The following is an 18,113-nucleotide window of genomic DNA, read 5'->3' as shown; positions in this document are numbered from 1 at the left end:
TGTGAATGGACATAAAATATGCTATGTGTGAGCAGAAGCTTTCCTTGAACTTGAGTGGGTCAGTTTGGCTTCCTGCTCCAGTCCTCTACCAGCAGCACAACACAACTCAGATAAGGGCTACTCCTTCAGCTGGGATGCTGGAGTGAGAAGACTGGGTGAACAGAGCCAAGCATGGTTGTTGCTGCCCCACACATCTGTAAGTGAGAAATAAATGTTTGTGCTTGTAAGTCACTGAGATGTTTGGGATCGTTAGTTACCACCGCAAATGCTGACTGGAAGAAGGGGTAAAGTAACTGTCTTACTCAGTTAAGCCTCTAACTGTTGGTTACTTGCAGCTGAACACATTCCTAAATAACGTATCCATAATAGGTACATGAATAAAAGATTGTCACTTTACCTGTGTATGCGCTCTCTGGGCACCAATTTACAGTATGTCTTAACTGGCAGAACTTAGCACCAATCAATTCCAAAGGTGAAGGGCTCCAGGAAAGGGACCACAGAGAGGACAACTTGCAAATGTGTGAGGCCTTGCCCAGAGAAGTCCACAGTATGGATACCCAGGTAGCTACAGGGCTAGAAGAGGCTACCAGGTACTTGAGATGTGTTCTTTAAAACAAGCTATACCAATGGTTAGCATCCTTCTGCTCATCAGGAAACCAAATATAAAAGCACCAGGAGTAAATTTTTCTTTCCAAACTTTAAAGCATAATGGGAAAAGATGGAAGAAATCAGTATTTAGAAGGGATGGATACGTATTCATGTTTTTTGTTCATGCCAAAGAATAATTAGAAGAAAACCAAGATAGCAATATAAAGTGAGTCACTCTAATGCATACTCAACTATCATTTATTTGAAAACTTTGTTTTCTTAAAAAGAGGCTTTAATTATTTTCTCCATGAAAGTATTCACTACGTTTCCAGTAATTTTATACAGAGGTGTTTAGTTTAATAAACTGATGCTCTGATTCACGTTTCCTCAGTATGTCAGCCAGTTAATCAGTTTCCTTCATATGAGTGTCACTATTCTAGTTATACTTGAATAGATTAGCTCCCTCTCCAGGATTCTCCAGACAACAAATTGTACCTCCATGTATCCAGTTGTTCCTGTCAGAAGCCTTGGAATAATCGTTGATACCACACTTTGTCTCACTAGCCGTCTCCCACTAGCAATTCAGCAATGAATCCAATAGGTTCTACAAAGCATATCTTAGTTTTACCCACTTGTTTCCATTTCTACTACTAAAATCCTAGCCCAAGATATCCTAATCTGTTGCCCAACCTACTGTAAACATCTCCTAATTTATGAATCCCTTATTTATCCCTTCCACTCTTGGCTGCTTCTAATACATTGTAAAGATAGTAGCCCAGGCGATCACTTGAAAATATCAGTTCACACCACTCTTCTGTTTAAAAATGCTTAATGACTTCACATAGGATGCAGAATAAAAATCTTAAAATTCTTAACCTGGTCAATAAATCCTGAGATGATCCAGCTCATGCCTGCCTTATATCATGCCAATCTCCCCCTGCTCCCTAATATCCAGCCACACTGGCCTCTTTTCAACCACACTGCCCTCCAGTGCACCATCTTTTGCCTTAGAGTCCTGCATATGCCATTTGCCAGCCTGGAATTCTCCTTCTCTCTCTCTTTGCCTGGTTAACTCTTATCATCTCAGAGGTCTTATCTAAATGTCAGTTCATCAGAGATGCTGCTCTTCCTGCTCAGATCCTTATTATATGCACCTTGATCTTTTCCTTCTTAACTCTTACCATAACTTGAAACTATATATCCCCAGAGTGATTATTTGTTTAACGTCTGTCTACCTACCCCATTAGACTGTAAGTGCCATGAAAACAGAGGTCACTCTTGTAATCAGCCTTGCTGGCACAGGGCCTGGCACAGAGTAACAGCCCAATAAATATTTAGAATGATTGAAAGAATGAGTAACTGCATGAAATTGAGTAAAATTTATTAAACTGAGAACAGGTTGCAGATTCCAGTAGATACGGTAGATTTTTTTATTATAAATATTGTCCCAACAATCTACAAAGTGAGAAAATATGTATCACCTTGGTTTCTTTGATTTGTCTGCAAATCAGAGGAGCTGTTACTGCATTGTACAAGAAGAGTAGCAGAGTCCTTAGACTACTGGTGTATCAAAATATGCGTGTACAAAAAACTACAAATTGAGAAGTCAAAGTGCTTGAAACCTATAAAATTTCCTCAAGTAGATCAATTTTTGTATCTTTTAAATATAGCTTTGTTACTTACTATAATTTTAACCAGTCATAAAATAGAATACCTTTTTATATGAAAATCTAAATTAAAGACTTGTTCATATAACATCCCTGTAATCGTGACAGCATAAACTGGACATCACAACTCCACTTTCACTAGAATTTCACTCAATAAATTTGGGAGGAAAGAAAGGCCAGGGTATCTTTAGTAACAAACAACCCTCCAAATCTTAAAACGACATCACTTTCTTTCTTGCTGATGCTACATGTTGAGTGCATGTGTGCAGGGATGACTTGACTTCGTGTGGTTGTTCAGGGACCAGGCTGAACATGATGGAGGCTCCATCATGACTTATATCATGCTTCTATAATCGCTACATCGGGGAAGAGCAAATGGGTCATAAATACCTCTACTCAGAAGAGACACTCTTCTCTTTTTGCTCCTATTGCTTGGTGTAAAGTAAGCCACATGCCACGCTTGGTTCCAAAGAGAGACTGGGAAGTACAATCCTATGATGTTCTCAGAAAGGAACGAGAAGAGAAATTGAGGGGAACCACACTAATGGCTACAAGGGTCACTTAAGAGACATTCAGTGAAAACATTTATTCATAAACACACATTTTTTTCTGCCCCATGCTGTGAGCTAGCTTGTTAGAGATAAAAAAATCAAGCGAGCCACTATGGATGTGCTGGTTTTAGGGACAGCTGATTAAACAGTTACTTAAGGATGCTAAGAATGCAGCATATTCACATATTGAAGTATCCCGAAAAGATCAATTTAAAGTGATCTTTGGGTGATCACACAAGTTACACAATTTAAAGGTCTAATCCTTCAAGACAAGGGATTATTTAAAAAAAGGGTAATCCAGGAACTCTAAAGTTTCATTAAACTATATTCGTATTCTATATAGTTTTCATTCAACCAAGCACTCTAAAAAGAACTTATCAACTGAACAGTGATCTATACTCAGCTAAAGGGCAAATTTCTCACTGGACTCAGATCCAGAGGAGAGTGCAAAACCCTTCAAGCAGCACGGCAGAGTATATCACCTTCTACAATGTGAGCCCATCAGACTATAAGTCTTGACTCCCAGTAAAATGTTCTACCTTCTGTGCCAAAAATACACTATTTCATCCATTGTTACACAATAATATTAAAAACATTAAGTGACATTTAAGACAAGAAGATATTCATCCATATTCCCAGAATCCAAATACAACCTTCTTCTTTTCTACATTTCTATTTTTCACACATAATCATACAAAGAAATTCTACCAGGAAAAACGGGAAGATTAAGAACACATTCCATTCTAAAAATCATAGATAACTTTACACATGCAAAGAAGACATCTACCCTTGAGGTCTAGGGCTGTCCTGGTCACACGTAGAGCCAAAAGGAGCGACAGGTGCATCCCCAAGACTGACTGCAGAGACTGACATGTTGTCCTGTTAGGATTCACCATCACACCAGGTCCTCAGGGCTGACTTTATGCTAATTAATAAATAGTAGAGAACATATAGTCAACTGCTACAGAAGACAAGCGTCCTTGGTCTGGCTCAGGGAATGTATTTAGAGTGGGATTCATAAAGAGAGGATACCTGAGACTAAGAGCTTGACACATATACGATTACATTTAGGAAAAACAGATGGTAAACACAGTTTATACAAACCTTGCTCTAACTTTTTTATTCACCAGCACATTGTAGACTTTAAGATAAACATATCCTCAACTACCCAAGGTTTTCCTAGTTTTTCCAATATATTTTCATAAATGAGCATGCACGCCACCTCAATATAGAATGCAATCCTGTTAATCCGTATATTTATTAACTATTCCTAAAGGCTATTTTCTTTCTGATTTTTATACAGAAAAACATGCATTGCAGTTCTAGTAGTTTCTTCCTGTATCACAGCACAAAAATACACCACTTTGCACCTCTCCTCCCCTGTTCATATCTCACTTTGGTGTCAACTCTGTTTGTGCTTCTGCAGCTTGCTCTTTGTCTGCAGGAAACAAACCTTAGATATGTCAAGGTAGAAAAAGGAAGCGAGCAAGGAAGCACTCTCGAACACCCTTGCTCCTTATGTTACACGTCTAATTCACAGCTCTTTAAGAAAATTAGATATGTTGAAAGATACAAGAGGTATTATTATGGAGGTCATTCAAGCCCTGGACTGGTAAAGGTTGACATCTGGTCTTATCTTTAATGCCTAGTCTTAGGACATTCAGATTTTGTCATGAAAATGGTGTGGGGGATTATATTCACAGATACAGAAATATGTTCCGTTCTCTCACACCCACGAGTCCCAGAACAGTACACTGAAGGCTGGCATGAATAAGAACTGTTCTACAAATGAAAAGCATAGCTAATGTGCTGATATGTAATGCACTAATTTAGTCATCATGGTTTCCCTCAATTTTAAACATTGTTGCTGTACTAAGAAGTTTTAGTTTGCCTTTTAAAACAGGTTATTAGCTATGACTCTGTAGGAATGTCTTGTTAGATTAATGCTTTTATTTCTAAATGTTTCTATATGTCATTGTTTATAAACCAAACATATATTTTTAAGAGAGCAACATCATAATTTAAAAAGTGCTTTATAATTGTTGCTGATATGTTTTGGCAGTAGGTTAGAAAACATCTTGCCCTAAGTTTCCCAGAAATTGAAGCTTCCAGATAGTGTGGAATCAGAATTTCAGCATTAGAAAAAACATTAAATGAGAAACAATTACATCAAATTTTTCTTGTGAAAGAAGAGAGACCTAAGTCATAACAGATATACAGACATTTAGTAATAAGAGGAAACATTATTTCAAAGGACCCTTCAAAACATAACTTCCTAATGCCAAAAAAATTCATAGAAATGACTTATGTTTCACAAATTCCAACTGTATCATATTTTATTTTCCTGATTGGTACGTTTTCCTAATCAATATTTAAGGCAATATTTTATAGAAAGGCCTAACCTCCTTTAAATCATTCTTGTTCTTTGGTAAGAAAACTCATAGATTGATCTTTAACGAAATTAGCAAATTTAGAAGAGAATTCATTTATTTGAAAAGAATTGAACATTTCTCTACATCTAATATTCATTTAGTTGATATTATACTACAAATCTCAATAATTTAAAAGAACATTTAAATTTTCATTAAAAATGAGATAGTGCCCAAATTTAGAAGGTTTTAATATTAGTAAAACTAACTTCATATTTCTTAAATAAAGGTATCTTTTTAAAAATAAAAGACATAATAGATGTTAAATTTATAGCATTAAACTGCCTAGAGAGTCAAATCAAGGTGGAAAGACAAGACAATTGTCCAAAAACCTTAGGCAGAATAAAAGCTCAGGCCAAAAATGAAAGGGGAAAAAAATGTACTTTGGCTGGGGTCATCATTTTGGCTGGCTTCCTTAACCGGATTTACTGGCTTAAGGTTCTTTTCCCTATTTCCCTTTGCTTAGGTGTAAAGGACTCCCATTGTTCCATAGTTGTGTTTTCACTTGCAGAAATCAGGAGTCAAGAGATCTGGTTCTCTTTCCATTTTTTCTCACCAACTGCTGTGTGACCTTGAACAAGTGAATAGCACTAAATTGAATTCTCTCCAACTGAACACACATACCAACACACACATATTTATACATGTATTCCACAATACCCTTGTTCTTAACAAATTTGTTATGTTACTACCTTGTGTGTGGTGCCACAATCTCCTGATGTGTGACCTTGAACAAGAAAGTAAACTTAGCCGGGCTCAGTTTCCTTTTGTAAAATAAGACCCTATAAAGTCCTTTCCAGCTCTGAAGTGTTATGAACTCATGAAACAGTAAGACGACAGCTATGTGTGTGTGCATCGTGAAGTGGAGCAATTACAGCTGTATGTGTGTGTGTGGTATGCCCAATGTTCAACAATATTCTATTACCCTAAGGACGTTGCTAATATTTAACAATCACTTGAAGTTTAAATAGATATTTCATTTAATTACAATCGCTCTTATAATTGTCTTAAGAAATTAATCACACTTGAAGTAGGGAAGAAAATTTTTTCATGTCTCGAATTACATCGACTCAGAAAAACACTGGAGTAAATATCCAACGTGATATCAGTGCTCAAAATGTGTGTATCTCCAAGCTACGTGGCTCCATATGATGCCTACTCATGGTAAGATCCACAGCAAGGAATGAGTTCGATGCAGAACACTTAAGCCTTACTACTCAAGAAATCTAATTCCTTGCACTTTAAAATTAGTTTAGTCACACCACTTGTGTCACCTTAATTCTTTAAATTCAGCTTACACATTTTAGCTTTGTGTCCGTTACTCACCTTTTTAGTACAACAAATGTCTCCACAGCACTTAGATAGTATCTCAGTAAGATTCATTTCTTGCTATTCCTTCCATTACCAAGTAATTTTATAATGCAGCCAGCCATCTATAAAATATTTTGCCACTACATAAAAGTATCTTTATCCCTTTCAATATGATAATAGCAGAAAAATCTATAATTCTTATTCTTGGTGAATTAAGGCAAACTGCTCTTTTTCAACTGTTTTCCCCATCTTCTTTTGTGCTAGCTGTGTATTTCATGGTACCACTTTCTTTTTCTCCTTATGAAAATCTCACAATGATAGTGATAGTACTTACACTATCAGTATTTTTCTTTTTGGGTCAGTGACCTCTTTTCTATAATTGCAACCCATAGCTTCTCACTTTTTCTCATTACCTCTTGAATAGCACTAAATTGAAGTCTCTCCAACTGAACACACATACCAACACACACATATTTACACATGTATTCTACAATACCCTTGTTCTTAACAAATTTGTTATGTTACTACCTTGCGTGTGGTGCCACAATCTCCTGATGGTAAATATGCTCTTAACCTTACTGAACTTTGAGTACAACAAAAACACCATGACACAACTGAAGAACCTGCATCTTTAAGAAGGCAGTAAATGTGTTCTTTAAAAAATATAAGCACCGACTCCACTGTTAAAATACTTGAACAGATCATGTCAATGCTAATATAAATTTCAGTACTTCATCTCTGGTAAATACAATTGCTTTCATGTGTATTAAAGTAAAATAATATTTTGCATAGAGATTTTAAATAATTTATCGAGCAGTGAACAATGTAATGAAAATGAGTGTATGTAGGAAACCCTTGGGGTTATTAAATTTATTTAATAATTTTTCCATGCGTCATTGAATAACATATGATACATTTTCTATCATAGTTAATAATTTAAATAGTATATATGATCCCTCTCCAGAGACTTATAGATCAAATATATCATCATATTTTTGAAGTACACATGACAACTATGGACTCAAAGCTTGCCTTATTGAAAACTTCCTTAATGTACTTTTATATGATAGATTCTAGTAGCTTATTAAATGTTTCTGTCATGAGTTAATTATGCCAGGAAGATAAGGAGCAGTATCTCTGTACCAATATTAAATGACAGTCACAAAAGTAACACAGTGCATTATTGCCAAATACGTAGATCACATTGAAAAGCTGGTTTAAAATATGAGTTTTCTTTATTCATTAGGAAATAATGCTAGGATGTACAGATTTAAGTCATTGAACAAGCATCAATTTATGCCTACAAGGAGAGAGCATGCGTGGAGCAAAAGGTAGAGGAGCCAAGTCTTGGTTTAAATCTTCCTCACTTTCTAGCTATGTGACATGGACTTGTCATTTCTGTCTTTGAACCTCAATTTTCCAATCTTTCAAATGGGGAGAATAACGCTTCTCACAGGATTATTTTGAAGTAAAGCACTTGAGTCACGGCACGTGTTTGCTACCTGGTAGCTGTTGTTAGAACTATGATTACAGTTCACGCACTACATGCTAAGGGAAGCAAGATGACCAGGGATGGTCCCTGATCACAAAAGCTCGTGGATTTCTGAGCATACTCACTTAATTCCAAGATAGGAAATAGAAGTATGTAATTACGTATTTAAATGGCATACCTTAAAAATATACTATGCAATTACTACACACAACGACGCACACACACGCACACACATTGCCACAGAAAAACTGATTTGTACCAAAAAGTTTATGTGGCACTCTTCTAAAATATCCAAGCCAATTTTCATAAACCACTTTGTCTTATATTTGCTAGGTACTAGAGTTATAAATTAGCAATTAATACTACCTCAATTTTACAGCATTAAAAGAGGCTGGTTTATATTGCCTAAGATCATATGTTAATTCTTGAAGTATCTAAGGTTTTCTTATTGCTCTTTCACTACCTCAGGATAATTCACTGGAATATTTTTTATAAAAACATGAATATTTCCAAGGACTAGAACCTGGATTTACAAAACATGGCTAAAAAGTTCATAAAGGAAAAATATTATTGATCTGGGCCACCATCTTCCAAACATTGTTGATTGACAGTGCCACTTTTAATTCTGAGTTTGATTGACAATTCATGATTTGATATTTGAATACATATGTAAAACCTGCCACCTAGGTGGCTCCTTTCTACTTTTGTGCCTCCTCAGAATAGAATTTAGTTGCTGCGTTATGGTCGAATAGCCATTTTAATATTAAAACTCCATTTTTTAATCCTGAGGCATTAAAAACTCTCCATTGAATACTGATGTGGCCTCTAGACTAAAGAGATTCAAAGTAAACTTCAGGATTCTCAGAAGATCCTAGAATCATCTCCAAGATGTCCTTGGAGATGCGAATTACTCAATGGTCAGTTGGCTTGGTACAAACTAAAGATCTGTTCTGTGTTACAGATTTAAATTAACAGTTCCCTCAAAGTCATCTTGCAAATTCACATGGCTGACTAGACTCATCCAAAGGGGAATGTGGATGATACTCAAAAAGCAGTCATTGTTACTGGAGAGAACAAAATACTCCAAACAGTATCTTTTATTGATGGTGCAGTTGTTCTTTTTTACTCAACGACTAGCATATATTTTCTAAATGAAGAATTTTCCAAAAATTATGAAATAAGGTAATTGAAGGGAGAAAATGTAATAAGAATCTATAAATAACTCAGATGGTAATTTATTAATAGTTGGTTACTCTTGGAGTACTCTGTTAATTTGGGTATGGAATGAAGTTTTAATATCAGGGAATGTGCGATCCATCCTTATATTGAGGCCACAGTCATCAGAAGATAAAATTGTAGTATAAATAGATAAAATTTTGATGCATCAGTTAAAACATAATTTATCTTCAAATTTTCTACTGTTGGAAAAAGTGGACATTTTAAGCCATGATTGAAGAGACCAGGTTTTTATATCAAATATTACCATGCTCTATGAACTGTAAATAAGAGACATCTAAGAAATACCCCTAGGAATTAATAGATGTGAATAATATAGTTATTTAATGACTTTCATGAGCGACAAAAATTCGTAATGATATTAACTTACATCTTCACAATCTTTTAAAATCCAAAGCAAACAAATACACAGACACACAAAAACACTTCAATCTATGTTCTGTATTTTATAGAGGAAGTAGAAAAATTAAAAGCTTACAAAAGAAAGTGGAATGAGATTTTAATTAAAATTTTAATGCCAGCCTAAAGCAGTGCTAAAATTCTGAATAAAACATGGCTACTGTAACTGGAACAGGTTTATTTCTTTAAGTTGTTTCTAATTCTGAAGCTGCATATGTGCAGGCACACGTGATGGAGAATGTTAGGGTTGCCATGGTAAGTACACATCTTTTCTTGGACCGTCAAGTATTTAAAAAAAATGTATAGAAAACTCTCACTTCACAGTATGTCATGGAAATTGGCTCTGCTTCCCCATACCACGACATATTAGTATGATGCAATGCAGCATAGGACAGAAATAGCTCACATTTTAAAAACTTCAGCCCATTAAGATGGCTTATAAAACATGGAGTGAAAAACGAAATAATATCCAAATCAGGTAACTCTAACTAAATGGTGCGTCAGGAACAAGTTGTATCTTCATTAAATTAATAAATAATCCCACCTGAGGTCATTCCACAGGCCTGAGACAGCTCCCCAGAAGTCCAAACGCAAAGTCGCTCAACACCACTCTCAATATACTTTAGTCCTATGACTTATTTTTAAGGGACAACAAAACCATTCCTGCACCTCTATCCTTTCCTTCTTTCCCAGGTGCAATCAGTGGTTTCCCAGAGGCAGGGATTTGACTCTGCTCTACTGTCTTTTGCAAAAAGATCTCGTGGTGGTTCTCTTGGAATCTGTGAAGTCAGCTCCACGACACCTGGATGGAGGCGTGACACTTGGACTGGGGAGGTGGCAGAATCTGTCGCGAATCGCAGCAGGTTCCGAGGCGCTGGAGAACCCACGTGTACAGGGGCTGGAGAACTTTTCCGCCACATCTCCCGCAACTTTAAATAGGGAACTTTAAATATTTAAATTTAAATGCCTCATTTTTAAATAGGGGGGTAGCCGGGGCGGAGGTGGGGTGGGAGATGGGAGGTGGGCGGTAGAGAGGAGAGGTGGGCGGCAGAGAAGGTTCAAGCTCTTCCCCGGTGCTTCCCTGTGCTTCACCTGTGTTTCCCTACCTTCTATTCTCGCCTGGTCAACTTGATTATCTTTCCCTCTTAGAGAAGGACTCCAGCAACCGGGATGCTGAGCATCTCCTAGGCTCAGCCTGGAACAAAGAAAATCGAGTTCCGAATACTGTCTCTCTCCCATTGGAGAGATCACGTGTCCTGCTTTCGCTGGAATGCACTCTTCTCGCCCACGCTATAAAATCTCTATTGTGCTTAGAAATTTTGCCCAGGTTTAAATATGCTCACATACAAATTGCTTTTCATCTATCAGCCACATTTCAACGTATTCAGGTACACATATTTACGTGCTGACCCAGTTACCACTGCAGGTGAATTCCATGTGTGGAAAGGTATTGGGAAAGTAATTGAAAACGGCAGGTGGAGGACCTTTATGTCTCAGAGCCCCCACCCCCTTTCTGATTCCTTTTGAAGGAGAACTTCGAAAGGAAGGTGGGAGTCGTGGGAGTCGCAGATGGTTCCTTTCTGAAGCCGATTCCCAGGAGTTGTGAAAGTGACCCCTTCCCTTCTCCGCCTGGCGCTGCGCCCTCTCGCCCAGCCCGCTGGCTTTGTGAGTTGGTGGGGAGGAGACAGCGAGGCAGAGGGCGGAGGCGGGTCCTTTATTCAGCCCTGATGGCCAAGAAGTAGTATAATGAAGCAATTTTGCAGCCATCTCCGTTATTATGAAGTCACACTATTTTAAAGGCATTCTGTACAACCCCCATCCCCTCACCCCCGTTCTTGACTGCAAACGGTAAGACTAGAGACCTTCCGCAGGCAATCTAATTGTCCACGAGCTGGGATGCCATGATCACCGTAATGGGAATGTGCTTCCCTCCTTCTTTCCACAGTAAGATTTCAAACTAGTCCTGCATCCTTAATGACTCTGAGGAGGACTCAAGATGCTGGAGGGTTCCTAACACTGGGACTGGGAACAGAGCAGGTTCTCCAGCTACGCCGTGCAACACAAAGGAGATGTGTGGGCAGGAGTTGTTTAGTTTAGCGCGAGGGAGGCGTCTTTCTCCCCGACTCCATCGCTCCCCCACTTCTTTCTGTCCTCCAGTCTGTCATATTCCTTCTTCCCCTCCACTCCCCAAACCCCACCCTTTCCCTTCAATCCTCAATGGCATAAAGATCTTCTAATTGTATTTTTCAAACAAATAGACATCAAACAGTAACAGTACACCTTCCAAGATAAAGGGACAAACGCGACCTGCCACAAGTGTGCGTGTGTGTATGTCTATGTCTGTGTGTGACACGATCAAACGAGCGCTTCATCCTTGAAACCTCCAAGAAAAAGCTGACTGGAGATCCCCAAAATAAAGAGGAGATAAGACCAACCTCAGCTCCACCAGTGGTCCCAGCACCAGCGCCCAGCTCTCGCTCTTTACGTTTCCTTTTCGCAGTATGTAACCCTTTAGGGTCTCCCGGCAGCCTAGGCCCCTCGGTGCTCCCATGCACCCATAGAGCTAGCACCCCATTTCCAAATGCCCCGCAACCTACCACATCCCCGCCGCCTCCGCGGGCCACCACGCGAGCAGCTCCCAGCGAGCGCGGAAGGCTGCGTCCTCCCACCCCCGCCCCCAGCCAGCCGCTTGGGTCCCACACCTCCGGCGCTCACTGTCAACGCCGCCACAAGCGGCGAGGCCCCCGCAGCCCCCTTGGCCACAGAGCAAGAGTGTCCTACTCACATAGCCAGCGGGAGAAACTGCCCATGAGGTTCCGGAGAGAGTGAATCGTGCAGCTGCCAAGGGTTATTCCTTAAAGTGTTCGGGGGTCCGCAGTGGAGTGGGGCACGAGGGTTCTCCGAGGAGCAAGAGAGGAGGGGTGGAGTAGAAGGAGAAAGAGGAGGAGAAAGAGGGGATTCCGGGCCGGTGCCTCGCTAGACCATGATGCCGGTGCCCTTCAGGTGGACCGCTGGAGAGGTTCCGGCGGGAAGCGGCCGAGGGGAAGTCCGGAGCGCCGGCGGGGGAGGCAGGAGCGCTTCCACTCCCCGGCCTCCGCCTGCCCTGCGCGCCGCGCTAGCGACCGCAGCAGCAGCGGCGGCGGCGGTGGCGGTGGTGGAGGCGCAGCTCTCTCCCCACCCCCAGAAGGCTCCACAGACAATAAATCCTGGGCGGAGAAGAGATGAGCGGAAAAAGCGAATGGTGCACCCAACTCTGTAACAGCCCCTGCCCGCTGCCGCGCCTCTGCTGGGCGAGGATCCCCGAGGACCTGGGCGCAGCGGGCGGCTCGGAGGGGCCGTGCGCTCCCGCGGCTGCAGGCGACGGCGGTGGCCGAGTGGGCGGCTGCAGGTCCCGCCGGCGAGAACCCGCTGCCCAGGGGCTGCCTGTCCGTGGCTTCAAGCTCGGGGTTCGCCCTGAGTGGGGTCCTCCTCGGTGCAGTGGTTCGGCGCACAGGTGCCAGGATTGGCAGGCGAGGAGGCGCCGCGCGTGGCTCTTGGCTGTGTCTCCCTGCTCTCCCCGCCCCCTCTCTTTTTCCCACCCCCTTTTCCGACGACACCAGCTGCAGCTGCTTCAAAGTGTGAAAAATGTCAAGGAGATGTTCCAGCGATAGGAGGGGATGCACACGTTCACAGCGCTCGGCCCCCTTTTGAGATCCTCGCCTGCCCCTCTGACCTCTACTCGGGTTCCCCAAATTGCGAGAAGAAAAATCCCAGTCCGGCGGCGAATTGCAATGCCCGCCCTCTCCCGGCTCCGTCTCAGGCTGCCTTTCGAGAGCGGGACCACAGGCCGAGCTCGCGGGGTCCCTTCCGCCTCTCTCGGTGGCGAGGCAGGTGCTGGATGCACAGCGCCCGGCAGCGCGCGGCCCCGGCTCCTCCGGCGGGCGGCGATCTGCGGCGCGGGCGGCTGGGCGGCGGAGCGGCTGCCGGCCTCCGCGCCTCCCCGCGCGCCCCTGCACCCGCACCGCTCGGTGACGCTGCGCGCGTGGCTCCGCAGGCGGCTGCTCCTGCTATCTCAGCAAAGAGGCGGCCGGGAGCGCCTCCTCGGGGTTTCCTCCCCCGCCCGCCTCTCCTGCTGCAGGTTGTTGGCTGCCAAGGAGAAAGTCTCTGCTGGCGGGTCGGTCGCCTCGCATCAGTCAAGGCAGCGACCTTTGTGCCCGCGCTCACGTTTCCCTTCGCCTTCTGGGGCCAGGGTTGCTGCCCGGGGAGTGCGCAAAGAGAGAAGGGTTTTCCCAACTACCCTTCACGTTTTCACCGCCGTTCTGACTGCCATGAGCACAGACTCTCACACTCAAACATACTCATATATTCCTTCACATAATGGCACACACACTTAATTCTCACACACTTCTCTTTAAACTCTCATAAGCAGCAGTATGTTGAGAAACATATTGATGATGCCAGTACTGTACGTACGAAGGCTTTGATCCTCTGAAGCCATCTGGTGAATTCTTTCTTTGCAAATGGATTTATTATCCTGGAATCATTCTTTTATGGAATGTAGGCTATAGGTTTTTTGTTTCCTCCTTACGAGAGAGAAGGAAGCTTCGCTTTAGTCTTTCACGAATGCAGTCAGACTGCATGGCATTCAACTGCCACTCTGGGGTGAGTGTGAGCTCAGTTTTCTAAAAAGAAAATGCACTTGCTTATATTCTTAGATTTGCAATGCTAACATATTCGAGGTCAAAACCCGTCTTTTCTGGGTGCTAGGGATTGTCTAGGAGGCGGCTTTGGAGACTGACACCTCATCTGCAGAGTACAAAGAATGAGGATCGTTTCCCAGTTTATCTGGGCCATGAAGGTGGGCTGACTTTTAAGGACAACGTCCCAGAATTTCATATCATTTGCATGTAGAAAGAAAAAGAGTGAGAGCTATATTTTGAAAAGCCAGATCATTTTAAAAATGTGTTACAAAACAGCACTGAGAAAGGGTTCTGGAATGGCAAGGAGATGAACAGAAATTGTGCAAAGGACAAATGTTGGAATTGACCTCTGTGGAGCTCTACTTTTTCACCCATAGTTTTGTCCTTGTTAACATTTTTGCCATATCTCAGCATCTCAGCTGGATGGAGTGATTCAAAAAATTTTAGGTACCTGTTGAAAATCTGAAAAAATAAGCTATCACAAAAGTTAGACAATTGCAGCAATCCTTTATAGACTTCCAGTTCTTTGGGATATGGTTTACACCGAACTTTCACACATATGCTTCCATTTAATCCCTTCCTGAAACTATTTGGTGGATAATGCTATCTACACTTATGGGAAGGGCGCAAAGGTTCATCTCAGAAAGGTGCCTAGTAGCTCTGCACTTAAAATCAGAACTTCTTAATTTAACTCCAAGATTCATTCCCTTGTACCAAAATATTTGGCAAAAATTCTGCTATTTAAAATCACAACCAATTAAGAGTAACTGCAGATCCTTGCAGTCAACATACCTGCCAATGAAGTTCCCTCCCTGGTGTTAAGTGCAACTGTTTTCATAACTGAAAAGAAACTTGTTCCTTTCCAATGGGAAGAAAGACAGTTTTTGGAACTCTGGATTAGAAATTGATGATGGCCCTATACTATACTTCAAACCATATATCGTCCTTTCCCCTTTAACTTATCCTAGAACCTTGATTTCAGGCCATAAATATCCAAATGGATAAAAGATTTTAAATACGTGCAGATGTGACATAGTACCTATGGGTTTTAACAAACATGATTTAAGCATTAAAAAAAAATAAGAAGGGAGAAGGGTGTTCTCTGTAGAATCAGCTTTGGATATGATGGCCCAAATTTTTCCCTAAGATTTATGAATCTTGAACAAAATTTAGCCACCTTCACTGTTTAGACAATGAGGCATATTGAAGAGATTTCAAAGGAACCATTGAAATGCAAATGAAGATGCTGTCTTTAAACTCCAAGTTGCCCTGTCATCAACCCTCTGGAAATGCAGATGACTGAAGATTGAGGAGAGATGAATGCTAAATATCCTTAGGCTGTCGTTCAAGCAGAGGTCCAACACCAAAAACAGCAGGACCTTTAAACATTAGATCAAGGCAGGTTTAACAGTTAGCTGTTCAGATTACACCTATGAATGGCTATTCATTAAGCCTATAAAATTTTATAAATCGCTATCAATTCCTTTGACTCACACTACTAAAATTTTTGAAATGATAATCTGTTCCTAGGGTAAGCAGGACTAACCTTATTTGAAAATAAAAGACATGTGGTGATATTAAACAAGCAGGTGCCAGTTATCTTCCTGATATTTCTCTTTGGAGGCCTGAAATGTCAACCTTGTCTAAAAAGGTTTCGTCTTTGGAATTTCCTCATTAAAATAAGACTACTTACAGAAAGTACAACACTTAGCTTTACCAACTGTTAATATCATAGCGAGATTGGCTTAATTAGGTATTGGTTCTTGGGGAAATAGAAAACTGTGTTAAATTTTGATGTATGGAGATACAGGTCTGAAGAGCACAGAGTTAGCAGAGCTTGGTAGGATAGGATCAGTATCAGTGGGGTACCATAATGGGAGGGGGTGCTGCCTTGTTGTGGTTAGCATTTAAAAAGCTGGAGAGAAGCTCAGAAAACAAGTGGAGTCACTAAGATGCTTCTTCTAATTAATTTGTTAGATGACCTTTACTGTGAAACTAATCTCTCAGATTAACAATCTGTTCTGGCTAAAGAGAACGCTTCTTTATTGTGGTGTTAAATTCACTTCGATAATTATTTTTATTTTTAAATATTAATTTGCATATTTAAGATATACAAACTACAATGAACACTTATGCACCTACCATGGACCTTAAGAAGGAAAGATTGAAACTTTCTCTCCTGTTCCTCTATTTCTGCTTCCTTCACCCCACAGAGGTAACCTCATTCCTAAATTTTGCATTTATTTGTACATTCATAAATTTCATGCATGTTTACTTCTAACAATATTTTTGTATTGCTCTGGAAATTTAACCCTCACATAAACGATAGAAAGCAGTGTGCATTCTTTTGCAATTTGCTTTTGATTTTAAAAAAACATTATGTTTGTGAGAATGATTCATCTTGATGTGTGTCACTCTGGTTCACTAATTTTTACTGCAGCATGATAGTTGATTGTATGAATTTATCAGACTAACATTCTTATGACAATTTTTGCTTTTATAAGTAATGCTGTAATGGACATGTTTGTTTATATGTCTTTATGTAGGTATATGAGAGATTTTCTAGTTTGTATAGCACCTAAGAGTAGATTTCCTGGGTTGTAGAATATATTTGACATTAAATTGTTTTCTGACAAGCTAACATTCCTACTATCATTTATAAGAGTTTTCCTTGACACATCCTAGCTGTGTTTGGTATTATCAGACACTTTCATGTTGTCCAGTCTGGGAGGAGTGAAATTGTATTTTGTTATGACTTAAAGGCATATTTTCCTGCTTACTTTTGAGATTGAGCACCTTTTCTCAGGTTTATTAACAATCCACATTTTCGATATGAATTGCTTAGTTTATATATTTCTCTCATTTTTCAATGGGTTTTCTTGGGGGGGGGGGTGTATATCCTGGAATCTAATCCTTTGTCAGTTATATCTCATCTTTAGCTTTCACTCTTAATATGGTGTGTTTTTATGAAAAGAAGTTTTAATTTAATACTGTCAACTTTGTCAGCACTTTCCTTTATGATATATGATTTGTATCCAGTTTAAGAAAACTTTTATGACCCTGAGATTATAAATGTGTTTTCCTATATCATATTCTGAAAGATTTATAATTTAAAATTTTTACTTTTCGGACTTTAAACCATCAGAAATTGATTCTGTGTATGGTGTGAGGTAAGGGATTAATTTTTATGTTTTCATTTTTTTACTCATGAGATAATTGATTGTCTTCTGCCTCCTCTATCATATGTCAGCTCATTGGTCAATTTTTGGTCTCTGTATTTGGTTCCATTTAGGACATTGAAAACTGTCCTAAATTCCTATAGTTTCATAATCAGTATTGATATATAAGGAGAACAAGACACCTCATCTGTTTTTCTTCAAAATGTCTTTGACTTTTCCTCACCCTTTCTTTTTGGGCTATTAATTCTTAAGCATAGTGTAGATCCATGATAGTTTCTTTAATTTTTCACAGCACAAGTCTCTTGAAAACAGATTGTGAAATCACAAGACTGTTCTGTCTATTGCTATGTCGTATTGCCACTTCTCTCTCACAAGCAGTGAAGACTAAACTTATCATGCCAGTACTCCAACAGGAAGGTTATGTTCAATAAAATATGAGTAAAAAGGCCATGAAAGAAGGATTAAATATCTTTTAAAAATATATATAGATGAGTTCACTAACACTGTAGCATAAAAATATCCTGAGAACATCTTCGCTCTCTCTAGGTAGTTTCATATCTCTATAAAATTTGTAAAATTCTT

General features: G+C 40.2%; 1 protein-coding gene across 6 annotated transcripts in view; it reads right to left on the bottom strand.

Annotated features, from left to right (window-relative positions):
* Nucleotides 1–12,593, bottom strand: part of LRRC7 (leucine rich repeat containing 7) — a 499,243-nt gene extending 486,650 nt beyond the window's left edge. For 5 of the 6 annotated variants that reach the window (XM_044749558.2, XM_070486576.1, XM_044749553.2 and 2 more), the window contains exon 1: nucleotides 12,459–12,587. In XM_044749558.2, coding sequence (XP_044605493.2) covers nucleotides 12,459–12,460 — 2 coding nt within the window. In that variant the 5' untranslated portion in view covers nucleotides 12,461–12,587. Of the gene's footprint in view, nucleotides 1–12,458 lie in introns of all 6 variants that reach the window. The other variant, XM_070486578.1, reaches the window with a different exon arrangement.
* Nucleotides 12,594–18,113: the final 5,520 nt, after the last annotated feature.

The sequence above is a fragment of the Equus asinus genome, chromosome 16, assembly GCF_041296235.1.
Source record: "Equus asinus isolate D_3611 breed Donkey chromosome 16, EquAss-T2T_v2, whole genome shotgun sequence".
Taxonomy (NCBI): domain Eukaryota; kingdom Metazoa; phylum Chordata; class Mammalia; order Perissodactyla; family Equidae; genus Equus; species Equus asinus.
The sequence above is the reverse complement of the archived record's forward strand: the minus strand, read 5'-3'. Positions and strand labels throughout refer to the sequence as shown.